The sequence below is a fragment of the Silene latifolia genome, chromosome Y (assembly GCF_048544455.1).
Source record: "Silene latifolia isolate original U9 population chromosome Y, ASM4854445v1, whole genome shotgun sequence".
Lineage (NCBI taxonomy): Eukaryota > Viridiplantae > Streptophyta > Magnoliopsida > Caryophyllales > Caryophyllaceae > Silene > Silene latifolia.
The window spans coordinates 455262508-455275315 of record NC_133538.1 but is presented as its reverse complement, the minus strand read 5'-3'; the positions used below and the strand labels follow the sequence as shown (position 1 = coordinate 455275315).

General features: G+C 36.7%; 1 protein-coding gene across 2 annotated transcripts; it reads left to right on the top strand.

Moving 5' to 3' along the window:
- The first annotated feature begins 817 nt into the window (after positions 1 to 817).
- LOC141633405 (protein PAM71-homolog, chloroplastic-like) lies at positions 818 to 10882 on the top strand. 2 transcript variants are annotated; one of them, XM_074445885.1, is made up of 10 exons: positions 818 to 1018; positions 5029 to 5182; positions 5542 to 5684; positions 6171 to 6218; positions 8433 to 8529; positions 8996 to 9153; positions 9463 to 9528; positions 9738 to 9788; positions 10210 to 10314; positions 10392 to 10882. In XM_074445885.1, the coding sequence occupies exons 2-10, from the start codon at positions 5113 to 5115 to the stop codon at positions 10455 to 10457; spliced, it is 804 nt and encodes a 267-aa protein (XP_074301986.1). In that variant the 5' UTR covers positions 818 to 1018; positions 5029 to 5112; the 3' UTR covers positions 10458 to 10882. The 2 variants fall into 2 exon arrangements, with proteins under 2 accessions (XP_074301986.1, XP_074301985.1); XM_074445884.1 differs by having other exon boundaries at positions 5501 to 5684.
- The last annotated feature ends 1926 nt before the right edge of the window (positions 10883 to 12808 follow it).

Here is a 12808-nt window from a genome sequence, read left to right as displayed (position 1 = left end):
GCATAAGCAACGAGCGAGTCACCAACATCAATAGCTTGTGATGGGATAGGTGACGCGTCCATTGCCCAGAAGAAAGATAGTCGTCCATGTTGTCTTGGTGACATTTTCGTCATCACCAGGCATGTGATGGTGAAAAGGAGAACAGGAGAGTCACCTCCGGAGTCATCTGCGCAGGAGATTGAACTATCTCCATATCTCGATTTCAGGGCAACTTAATATTAACTTTGAAGAGAGTAGCTGTCATCTGATTATAGAAACACAAATGTTTTCCATTTTCCAAAATCTGATAAACTTCTTTTGATAAGCATCTTTGAATGATTTAGGTTTCGATCAAAGAATTGTAGCTTAAACGGTTTTCTCGCAACCTCTCCAATAGTGAAACGCATATTCAGATCTTCTTCGCCTAAGAATTAAGTGGTTCGTGATTTCCGAACTCGGAATTTTTGTAGCTTATCCTGATTCTCTGCAATCCCCAGAAATAGAGTTAATTTTTGGGCAAAGGCAGCTTTCAATTTAAGAATTTTCTAGGGTTTGTTCTTTCTTTGATTTGGGGATTTTCTAGGGTTTGTTCTTTCTTTGATTTGGGGATTTTTGAAGGTTTGTTCTTCTCCTCCGCATCAAATTGTACAAATTTTTAGGGATTTGATTGAATTGATTTGGGGATTTTTAGGGATTTTTTTTTTTTTTTTTCGCTTTCCTTTCTTTTTTTATACGTAAGTTATTCTAAACATTAAAAGAAAATTTTTTGTACTCTTGAAAACCGTACTTCTTACCTCCGTAGAAAACATTTATGACTCATTATTCGATCATCTCACCCATTCTGACATGTCATCAACTTTCACAATTAATTTCGTCTAATATGATGATTGAAAACCCGTCCGCTCCCCTTCCCCTTCATTCCTTCAAGCCATGTCCTCGTCACTCCAGCTCCCACTGCCTTTGCAGTCAACACGAATTTCTTCAAATTATAATGGCAGATTACTTCCTTTGTTAGCTCTACCGCCTTCTTTTCTCTTTTGTAATTCTCTCTATACCCTCTTCACTCTTTTCATTCTTGTGCTTTTTTTATGCTAAGATTCTTGTTTGTGGTTGATTCAACTTGCCATTTGTAAAATTCTACCCGATGTAAGTGTATTGGGGTTAGAATGTACTCCTTCCGTCCAGTTCATTTGTTTACCTATTTCATTATTTTGGGTGTATCATTCAATTGTTTAACTTTCTATCTTGGGAGTGTTTTTGATTGACAATTTGATCCTCCACACCCAATTTGGTCAACTTCTCCAATTGGTCCTCTCATTTTCTCTTGGTCTTTGGTTTTACAAAAACAAAGGTAAACAAATGACCAGGATGGAGGGAGTATTTGATTAGCCAGAAATGTTGGTATCTTAAATTGCGTATCCAGCTATTTCGAGGTGGTTTGAAAGTCAATGGCTTCAACTTACCTCGGATGAGATAGGTTGGTCCTACCTAGAGATCAATCTTGTTTTATTACTTTATCAAAACAAAACAAAAAAACTCAATTTTATGTCAATTTAGATAATTATTGGCTGTCTGCAAACAACACTTTTGATACCAAATGTAGTCATGTCTAGGTTAGTTTCTTCAATTTGGTACTATAATGTTTAGCTTGAGACTTTAATTCACGCCTATATTTTAATTGCTAATCTGAGTTACGGAGTACTCCATATTATTTATTCCATCCATTTTCTTCACAATATGTGAGGGGGAATTGCAAAAAAATGTGTAATCTATCTACTGGAATGGAGGGAGTATCATTTAGCATATTTGTTTTAAAAAAAACTCAACGGTCCACCATTTTTGCTTGTTCCTTTGCATTTGTAAATTATCATATTTAGATGATGTTGCGGAGGTTATTGGGTGGGTGGGAGGTTTGGAAAAGACCGTACAACTACATTTTGATTGGTAAGAAGGAATTTAACTTTCTCTTGGTTCCTGCCCTTCATCACTTTCCCTTTGTTTTGATAGAGGATTTTGAGGGGGGAAAAAGGGAAGTGAAAAAGAGGGAGACCATTAAAATGAATAAAATCCCTTCAATGCATAAAAGATTTGGAGAAAAAACTCTCTTTCTAATTTTTCTTTCCCTTCTCTCCACCTCCCTCCCCGTCCTGCACTCCTACGAGGTTTGTTTTGATAGATTAGTACGAAGGAAGGGGAGGATGGAGGGGAGGGCAAGAATGGAGCATGATGTCTTCTTTCCAAATCTTTCCAATGTTGAAGGGTTTTGATATCCATTGTAGGAACGAACTCTATTGTCACCGTCCATCCTCTCCAAATCCCTCCAACCCAATTTGCCAACCAAACTTAATTTGTCCCTTCCCTCCCCCTTCGAATCCCCCCATCCACACAAAGGGTTAAGGTTTAAATAGTTATAGATATTGGCTCTTGAGCTCTTGATGAATTTCATTATGAGAGTGTTTCATTGATGACGGGCTTTTCTTTCATGACTAGCTGTGGTCTTAAAGTAGACAACATGAATGGAATTACGAGATCATGGGAAATCTATAACCCTATAGCTTGTAGTAGTAGTTGGTATTTTTCATATTTAAATTATTGACAAGGCTTACTAATTTGGAAAAATCATTCACCGTTTCACATGGTAAATTATTTACAAAAGAGTGAAGTTAGAAAGGCGTTAAGGAAGATGGGGTCGAAGAAAGCAGAGGGATCGGATGGTATACCCGTAGAAGTTTGGAGGTGCTTGGAGGAGAAAGGAATCGAATAGGTAACCATGCTCTTCAACAAGTTTTCGAGGAGCAACAAGATGCCATCGGAGGAGAAGCACTCTTGTCCCTATGTATAAGAATAAAGGTGATGTTCAAGAGTGTGGCAATTGGGGAATTAAACTTATGAGTCATACGTTGAAATCATGGGAGCGGATAATCGAGCAAAGGCTTAGGAAATGTGTAGACATCTTGGATAACCAATTTGGATTTATGCCTTGGAGATCGACAATGGATGCAATTTTTATCATGAGACAGTTAATGGAACACATCGGGACAAGAAACAAGAAAAAAACCTGCATATGGTTTTTATTGGCTTAGAAAAGGCATATGATAGAGTACCGAGAGAAGTACTTTGGTGGGCTTTGGCGAGAAAGGGTGTGTCAAAAATATATTAATCTCATAAAGGACATGTATGAGGGGGCTAGTGCAAGTGTTCACACTAATGTTAGGTGAACGGAAGAATTTGCTATTACCATTGGGGTGCATCAAGGTTTCGCACTTAGTCCTTTTCTCTTTGCTATAATTATGGATGAGTTAACAAGGGATATTCAGGACGACATCCCTTGATATATGATTTTTGCGGATGATATTGTGTTGATTGATGAGACAAAAGAGGAGGTTGAGAGAAAGTTGGAATTGTGGAGGCATACTTTGGAGACTCGTGGGTTTAGGCTAAGTAGGAGTAAGACCGAGTATTTGAGGTGTCAGTTCCGTAACGTAGGGTCAGTAACGCAGGGTCGAGATCGACATAGGTGGGGAGTTATTTTCGATGGAAATGTTGTTGAGGGGCCAGATTTCTTTTTGATATCTACGATATATTATTCAAAAAGATGGGGAGTTAGATGGAGATGTGGCTCACATAATTAAAGCGGGATGGTTGAAATGGAAAAGTGCTAGAGGGTTTTTATACGATAAAGATATGCCCCAAAGATTAAAGGGAAAATTTTATCGCACGACGATTAGGCCTGCCTTACTTTACGGCTCCGAGTGTTGGGTCGTGAAACATTGTCACATTCAAAAGATGAGTGTGGCGGAGATGCGTATGTTGAGGTGGATGTGCGGCTATACAAAGAAAGATCGATTAAGGAATAAGGTGATTAGGGAAAAGGTGAAAGTGGCGCCAATAAAGGACAAGATGATGGAAAATTGACTAAGATGGTTTGGCCATGTGAGAAGGAGACCTATGGACGCATCAGTTAGGAGGCCGGAGAAAAGGTTGCTAGGGGTAAAGGGCGGCCAAAACAGACATGGCTGAGAGTAATAGAGCACGATATGACATTTCTCGGGCTTGATGAGGGAATGGTGACGGAGAGGGCACAATGGAGGGAAATGATACATGTGGATTTTTAGTATTTGATGTTATTTGAAATATTTAGTGTTTTTATTTAATTTTTAAAAATTTATTAGTTCTTTACGGATTAATTACACCTTTTTACCAACAACTTTCTTATATATTAATACTTGGTTCACTTTTAAGGTATTCTAGACCCTTAAGTTTTACTTCGGTTTTCAAAATCATTTTCATCTTTATTCTCGATTTAAATTCTAAGTTTTTATAAAAGAAATCCGGACTTCGATTTTCAAACCTATAAGTTTACCTTGGCTTTTGTATTATGTTTCACCCCCTTTTGTTTTTCACTTTTCCTTTTCTATATTTTCGCATTTTGAGGTGTGCATTCACCCATGGACGGTTCTAAAGGATGATTCATGTCAGCCGACCCCAAATCATTTTGGGATTAAGGCTTTGTTGTTGTTGTTGTTGTTGTTGTTGTTGTTGTTGTTCTCTCATGTATGTTGCACCCAATGAAGGCTATATAAATCACGAGGCTTTACTTACAAAAAGAAAAACATGTTTAGTGATTTGATATTGTGATTGCCTTAGTCAATATGTGTCCCACAGGCTGATGTATCTGTTAAAAATGAAGTAGGGATTTTCACTCTCAAACTTTGGGCTTCAACCTTCCAGTAGGCTTTACATCCTATAGATGCACATGTAGTTCCTAGAGATATATGTTCACCTCATAACTTAAGTGTTTTTGTGACTCTTGTAGTCTTGTTACAGAGTTATTCTTGTTATAATGTTATCTGCTTAAAAATTGTTTGGACTATTGGTTCATCTTTGTCCTTTAACAGATCTTAAACTCACTAAACACTATGAGGCCATGATTTTCATTCAACTGTGTGAACATGATATTTAACATACAGTTTCCGGAATCTATACATGTCAATTATGTGTGCAATTTTTTTAGTATTTTAATGGTCTACTAAAACTATTTGCCTGTAGTGAGACAAAGGGAAACAAGGAGGCTGAGGTCGGTCTTCAAAATAGTGAGATCTCAGGCAAGTGCTGGGGTTGGACCAAGCAACTATGACGGGGAACCGCAAAATGATGGTCAGAATGTATCTTCCAATGGCTCCACCAATGGCGATTCTCAACTGTGAGCATCAGTTTATATTTTTTTATTTCCTTTAAAGTTAATCAATAACCTTTCTGCTCCTATTTTTCAATACTGTTTTGACCTCCTTTTGTCAGTAAAAATATGTAAATATGATCGCGTTCAAAACTATCCGAGGATTGCAAGGAAAACATTCTAGAATTTTGACAGTAAATATTGCCTGATTGTTTCTTGCATGTCTAAAATCTTGTTAACCTGGAAAAGTAGTATCAGCAACTTATATATCCTTGTAAACATGGTCTTTTGTTAGTTGATTTACAATAGAGCAGACTCATTGTTTCATATTGACTGATTTGGCAGAGAGAAGCGTCCTAATCAGATTCCTTATCCTCTTTCTATAGCTATGGTGCTTTGTGGGTGTGCTTTAGCGTTTTCACTGATTATGTTTGTGAAAGGAGATCCATCGTCATTGTTGGCAGCAATTGCAAAAACTGGATTCACTGCAGCATTCATGTTGATTTTTGTCTCAGAAATTGGTGACAAGGTACTCAATTACTTGATAAAGAATTGATTTTGAACTTGTCTATCCTCATTTTAGTCTTTTTTTCATGGAAGAAGACTCGCCCAGACATTATTGTTATTTGTTCTATAGTTTTGTAAAGGTTACTTGGTTTCTTTATTATTCTGCTTTTTACGACAAATGGAGTAAGAGTTAATACCACCTAAAGGACCTAGCGAATCACAAAATTTTCCCTCAAGTTGCTCTTCTTCCTACTTTAATATCAATTCACATACATCTGCCTGCGATATTATTTGTCCCATATTTTACCAGTTGTCTCTGTTAAATTTCATCTAGAACATTTGGAATATGGTTGGTTAAACTCATCTATCCTTTATTTTTTTTATTTTTAAATAAATGAGAAACAAAGCTTAGATTTCTGTGTGCTTGGTGTGTATACTATGTAGTATTTGACTATTTGGGATTGCAAATATTGATCATGTTGCTTTTTTTTTTCCTGTTACTCACCAGACATTCTTCATTGCTGCTCTCTTGGCCATGCAATATGAAAAAGGACTGGTAATATTTCCTCTTTTATCCCTCCACTATTTACCTGCTTGCATGTGTCGCAATTTAATGTCGACCACTCTTATGCGTAAAGTTTTTATGCGTTCAAAGAATAATCTAGGATAAAAGGTCGTTCATACTGTTACGCTTCCTACGTTCTAAATCCGATCTTCTGATTACCTTTTTCACTTTAGGGTAACTTAGTTATTTGTTTACCTTTGTGCTTAGGATAAGCTTTTAACTAGCCAAATGAAAACCCTATTGTTGCTCAAACAAAGTTACCTCCACCCTCTCCACGCACGACCCACCACAACCACCTATTGACCGATATCACCAAAATCCCATGATAATCAATGGGTCTAACATGCATGACACAGATCCCATAATCCCAAACCTACAATATAGATCCAACTCACTTATAACTTTGTTTGTTAATAATTATTCAAGTATACATGATAATGAGGCCATGAGGCATGAGGGCATACATTTGATGTTACAACCAGAGGACAGACATAAATCGGAGGACATATTTTGGTGGTGGTATTGTCATCTATACTGGTGTGAGCAATGATGTGGGAGGTAATTAAAGAGAGTACATGAGAGAGGAAAAACATTAGGAAAGGCTGTGTAGTGTGGAAAAAATTGGGGGTATTCTTGAACTTCTTGTATTGGAGTTTGTGACAAAACCAAAGGTAAACAATGACTAGGATAGAAGAAGTAGATGTTAACAAATTTTTCATTCTAGGTTACTGAAGAACTTTACAACACGATAGGCCATAAGTTAAAAAGCGTGCCTCGAGTGCACCCAAGGCGTGCCTTGGACGAGGCATTAGCCAAAACGCTTCTTGCATTTTAGGTGTGCCTTTTAGATAAGGCCCACCTAACGAGGCTCACTACTATGTACTATTTATATCTTTTTCTCCTAGATCTTTAATTATGCCATTTCTTTTCCCTAGTATTCCTAACTTTTACTCCTTTGCATGTTACCTAGCAAACACCTAAAAAGGGTATTGTTTCCCAAAATTTTATTTGGAAAATACAATTTTGCTACCAAAAATAGGGCGCCTTGCGTCCGAAAGGCGCTTCTGCGTCTTCAAATATTCAACACACTTTCATTGCATGTAACCTGATCTGTCATTTTCATGTAGTAGCCGTAGTATTAAGTATATAGCTTGTAACAGTGCCCAACTCTCAAATATCTGAGATAAATCTGAAATTATGAATGATGTTTGAGCAACATTTCTTATCAGCCTGGTGGAGAACCACTTTAAATGTTTTTCAGAAAGGAACAATGCTATAGTCATGTACGCACAGTTGTAATATGGTCATTGCAAATTCTCAGGATGACTAGCCTTGAAGCTAAAAGAACGTGGAAGGTTAGATAGAATTTGTCTCTCTTCATCAGCTCTATCATTAGATCCCCTTGTAAGAAAACCAAAAAACTCAACCCTAACCACAACTTAATTTACTCTTAAGTTGGTTTGATGTATTCGACGTGTGTGTCCAATTGTCAACCTTGTATTTTTTATGAAAAATTCCTCATGTTTTTTGGTTTAAAATAATTAAAATAAAGTGTCTCAGTGTCATATTAATGTAGGATTGTTGAGTGTTTGTCACACGTATGCGAGTTAATATCCACAGCCGGAGTATTTACCTGTTGAAATGCTTTATAGATTCTCTATTTTTTGTCGAAAGAGTTGGAATAATATCACAATGATTAATTAAGGTAGTTGCGACGTCTAGCCACTGTGATGCAAATATTGTAGATGTTCAAGTACTTTGTCACTGGTGTTGTCAAACATTTATTTAGAATGCAAGACCGTCCAGAGATTCCACGTGCTCTAAAATAGAGCGCGCCGATGGTTTTAAATTTCAGTTTCGGTCAGTCGTGATATCAGCCGTTGCGGCTTAACCTCACTTAATTTGGCCTTAATCACCTCAAAATGCGCTAAACTGGTTGCAATGATCTTCGAAACCTTTACACGCCTCGATATCATCTCCTATATAAAAACCTGGAGTGTGCGGCCGATCTAACAAAAAATGTGCTTTCTGCGTATCAGAATATATTTTGTCAAATTAGTGGAACATGATGACTTGTATGTGCTGACAAATTTGTTTCTGCTCAAGTTAGTCAGACCATACTTCTTTATATTCAAGCATTCTTCACACTATAGACTTTAAGTCAAATTTTGAGGAACTAAAACATATTTATGTCTTATGAATCAGGTTTTGTTAGGATCAATGGGTGCCCTTGGTCTGATGACAGTTCTCTCAGTAGTTATAGGGCGCATATTTCAGTCTGTACCTGCTCAATTTCAAACAAGTAAGTGATCAAGACACATATTACGGGCCTTGTTTGTTTTGTTGTTTATTGGTATTACCTATATACCATAAAATGATTAGTCAGAGGCTCTTTCAACTTTCTTTCAGAATACAGACGACAGCAATCTTAGCCGTGAAAGTCATTAATTGCTGGTACAAACAAAATGGGTTCGAAACCTTTTCAGCATCAAACCTGAGCTTCTGGCTCCCTTTACGCACAAACTTCCTTTCGTAAACAAGCTAAAAGTTTTTTGCTGGTCTCTAAGAATTTAACTGTGTGTATTCTCGGTATATGAACTTTCTGTGATCTGAGGCTTTGGAGGATGCAGTTTGAATTCATACGATGAACAACTTGGCTACAAACTATTAGTCATATTGTCATATTAGAGTCAGATATATAGCTAGTAGGTTCTTATTATTTCGGGTTATCAGGGTAGTTAATTTTTTTATTAATGCATTTTTTGCAGCTCTCCCCATCGGAGAATATGCTGCTGTGACCCTTTTACTATTCTTTGGTTTGAAGTCAATTAAAGATGCATGGGAGCTTCCTGATGTCAAAGCTGAAAACAAGGAGGGTCCTGAACTTGGTGAATATACTGAAGCGGAGGAGCTTGTGAAGGAGAAAGTAAGTAGCCACATCTTTCTTTGGAAGTATTGTCTGAACACTATTCTGTCTTACCTTGTGCCATTTATCCAAAATACTCCCATGATCTCTTCAATTTGCGCAAGTGGGATAAGAGTATTTATAATGGGTAGGTTGGAGGCGTTGGACCATAAAGAAATGGCTAAGACAGACAAAAAATGGAATACATAAACAAATGGGTAAGACAAAGGGAGTAGTAAAAAATTGCGTGCCCACCTAACATAATCAGAAAGGAAGATTTTAAAAATCTTTGCGATCCAGATTGTTTGGTTCATTGTTTTAAATGGGCAGGCATCAAAGCGGCTGTCAAATCCTCTTGAAATTGTGTGGAAATCATTCAGCCTTGTGTTCTTTGCGGTGAGCACTTAATTTCTTTGACTTTGGTGGAATTCTTGACTTAATTAGCTCAATGGCTGTAATTTTGGCTATCCTGTACAATCTATATGCTTTATAACGTTCTCTCAGGCATTCATTTTGCAACTAACTATATACAGAGTATATCATATATGTGGTCATGTATTTGATGTATCTTAACATCTGAAACAAGCTTTTTCTAATTTCTCAAGGAATGGGGAGATCGCTCAATGCTTGCTACCATTGCTCTTGGTGCTGCACAGGTACTTAGTGCTCCCTCCGTTTCTTTGATGTCTTCAAATTTCCTTTTTGACATGTTTCTTTCATATCTGCCCATTGCCTTTATGAGAAACGGGTACTTTTCTACGTCAAGACCTTTTTTGTTGGTGTGGTATTAAATGTCGGTTTCAGACTTGATAGCGATATTGGTCATCATGTTCTAATCTTGGTCGTTGAGCCATAAATGCGGTCGATATCGTCTTTAAAGTTTGTCCCCGTAATCTTCAAAACATATGTGTTTATGTCAGATGCGGCGTCGTGGCCTAGGTTTAATACTGTGTTTGTTGGGTTTCTTACATCTGGTGTCACTTTTTTGGGTATTATGAAAGAAACGGAGGAAGTACTTGTTTATAAGCAAACACTATTAGGTTCATGTATGACCAATTAAGTTTTCAACTCTCTTAGTCTCCATGGGGCGTGGCAAGCGGAGCTATTCTAGGACACCTAGTTGCTACATCCGTCGCTGTTCTGGGAGGAGCCCTTCTAGCTAAGTACATCTCTGAAAAGCTGGTACGTATTGAACTAATTTTGCTACTAATCAGATTCAGCTATTTGTTGCCATGGATCTCACTCGACTCCATTTTTAGGTTGGCTACTTGGGAGGAGTACTCTTTCTTCTTTTTGCCATAGCAACATTCTTTGGTTTTTTCTAGTTCTTTGTACTCATACACGTCTGGAGGAAATGATAGATCTTCACTGTCATAAATCTCCAGCTTAAGAAATACTAAAAGATTTTAGTTATTTTCTATATTGTTTGGAAATGATAATGGAAGTTTAGGGAGTATGAACACAGCATATTGAGGGCATGATTGGGCGGGCAGCTTTGCATAGGAAATTTGCAAACTTGCAGTTATTAGGTGACGGATCTTGTATTCTTGTGTATGATCTATGTCTTGTAATTTACCTGGGATTTGTACCAATGTGTTTGATTTTGCGACTGCATTTGTACCAAGGCAGCTGTTGTAGATCTTTGCACTGGTTTCTGTTAAAAGACTTGAAGAGTCGAAGTTAATGTGTAGACAACAATTATTGTATAAACCGATGTACACAAATTTTATTGTAAAACCAAGTGCTTGTGTAGATATATGTTGCTTCATACATTCTTAAAAGCATCGACGTTGTCTTAGGATGACCCATGAATAGAAGTATAGAACACATGGAAATTTGGAAAAAAAAGGAACATACATTGAATGTATTTGTTTTTTGAGCATGTGTATTTTTTCTGAGCTTATTTAAGTTATTTTAATTTTTTTCCGTCAAAACTCAAATTTAATTGAGCATATATAGAAACTCAAAAACTATAACAACTAGGGGTAGTATATGAGATGTATAATCTACTTATGTTAAAATTTACATTTAATAATTAATACTCTTGGTAATATGAGAAACACTTTTAGTTTATTAATCTTTTCGTTTTAGTTATTTATTACCTTTATATTCGGATATTTTAATCAAAGGCAAATATATAATGGAGACAATATTGATTTATTTCATAGGGGACGGTAAAAATAATCACCCTATAAAGAAAAATAAACATGAGTAGGACAAATACAAATTGAATTGCTTGATACTTTATATATTTGGAGTCCACTATAAGACATATTTATAAGGGTAAGTTAAACTTAAGCCAAGTGAAAAATACCGGGGAAGTGGCAAATAAGCCCAAACGTTTGCTACTACGTGTAAATTAGCTCCACAACTTCTTACTAGTGCAAATTAGCCCCACAACTTTTTACTAGTGCAAATTAGCTCCACTAGTTATACTCGATGTGCAATTAAGCCCAATTAAAAATATTCGGGTAAATTTCTTGCCGAAAAAAGTTGACATGACACCGGAAAGATGACTAGTATGAATTAAGTTAAATAATAATAAATAAAAAACAAAAAAAGACATGAAATTTTCTCTACTGCCACTCTAATACTCTATCACTTACCTCGTTAGTTCCACTCATCTCTCCCCCTCTCTCATATTTTGAGCTCCTTCCTCACAAGTTACACCTATCCATTTTCTCTATTTTTGTTTGACGTAGTTTACAATGCTCATTCCCACATATTTGTTCACCATTTTGTAATTGAAAGTTTACTCAAGTACCACCAAAAACTGGAAAAAATGAAATTTGGGAAAAATTAAATTTATGCACACTCCAACTATATACCGCCATTTGTACGCGATCTAAGCTCGAAAATTGAAGCTCAGCAAGAATTGAAATTAAATAACGATATCGATTGAAAATTCATCTCATATCACTATCACTATCATGTTTTTTATTTTTTATTTGTTTGCATGCCATTGTCATGTTTTTTCTAGAATTCCAAACTGTAAGATTTTGGTTTTGATGAATGATAGATTTTGACAATACCAATTGATAGAGTATTACAGTGGTACATAGTGAAAATTTCATGTTTTTTTTATATTTTAAATTATTTATTAACTTAATCCTATCCTAGTCATCTTTCAGGTGCCATGTCAACTTTTTCCGGTGAAAAAGTTACCCGAATATCTTTAATTGGGACTGCACATCGAGTATAACTAACGGGGCTAATTTGCACTAGTATAAAGTTATTGGGCTAATTTGCACGTAGTGGCAAACGTTTGGGGCATATTTGTCACTTCCCCTAAAAAATACTAATTGCTGAGCCTGATATTTTACACTACCGTCAGGCTAGAATTCAGCCTCAACAGTACCGTTCAGGCAAGTTCAACGTAACGGTCCAGGCAAGGAGACAGGCTAGAAGACTATATCAGGCGGACATGACATCATACTAAAAATACTGACCAGGGTACAACTCGGGTCAGGCCTTATTATAAGTCAGCACAGTACACCAGTACATCAGGCATTGTCAGGGTACAACAGACATAGTCAGGCCAATCAGGCTTGCGTACAGAGCAGCTTAGCATGACAGGATTTGGTACAGGCCAAGAGAGGTATGCAGGGATAAGGTGGACGACCAACATATAATATGGAGAAGATATTTACAAATATTAGATGCCAAACAATTAGGC

Bases quoted from the DNA above. Each gene is read 5' to 3' on its own strand.
- LOC141633405 (XM_074445884.1), top strand. From the start codon at position 910: ATGTCCTCGTCACTCCAGCTCCCACTGCCTTTGCAGTCAACACGAATT. The intron at 9,154-9,462 runs GTAAGTAGCCAC...TTAAATGGGCAG, and splicing joins AGGAGCTTGTGAAGGAGAAA to GCATCAAAGCGGCTGTCAAA. The intron at 10,315-10,391 runs GTACGTATTGAA...CTCCATTTTTAG, and splicing joins AGTACATCTCTGAAAAGCTG to GTTGGCTACTTGGGAGGAGT.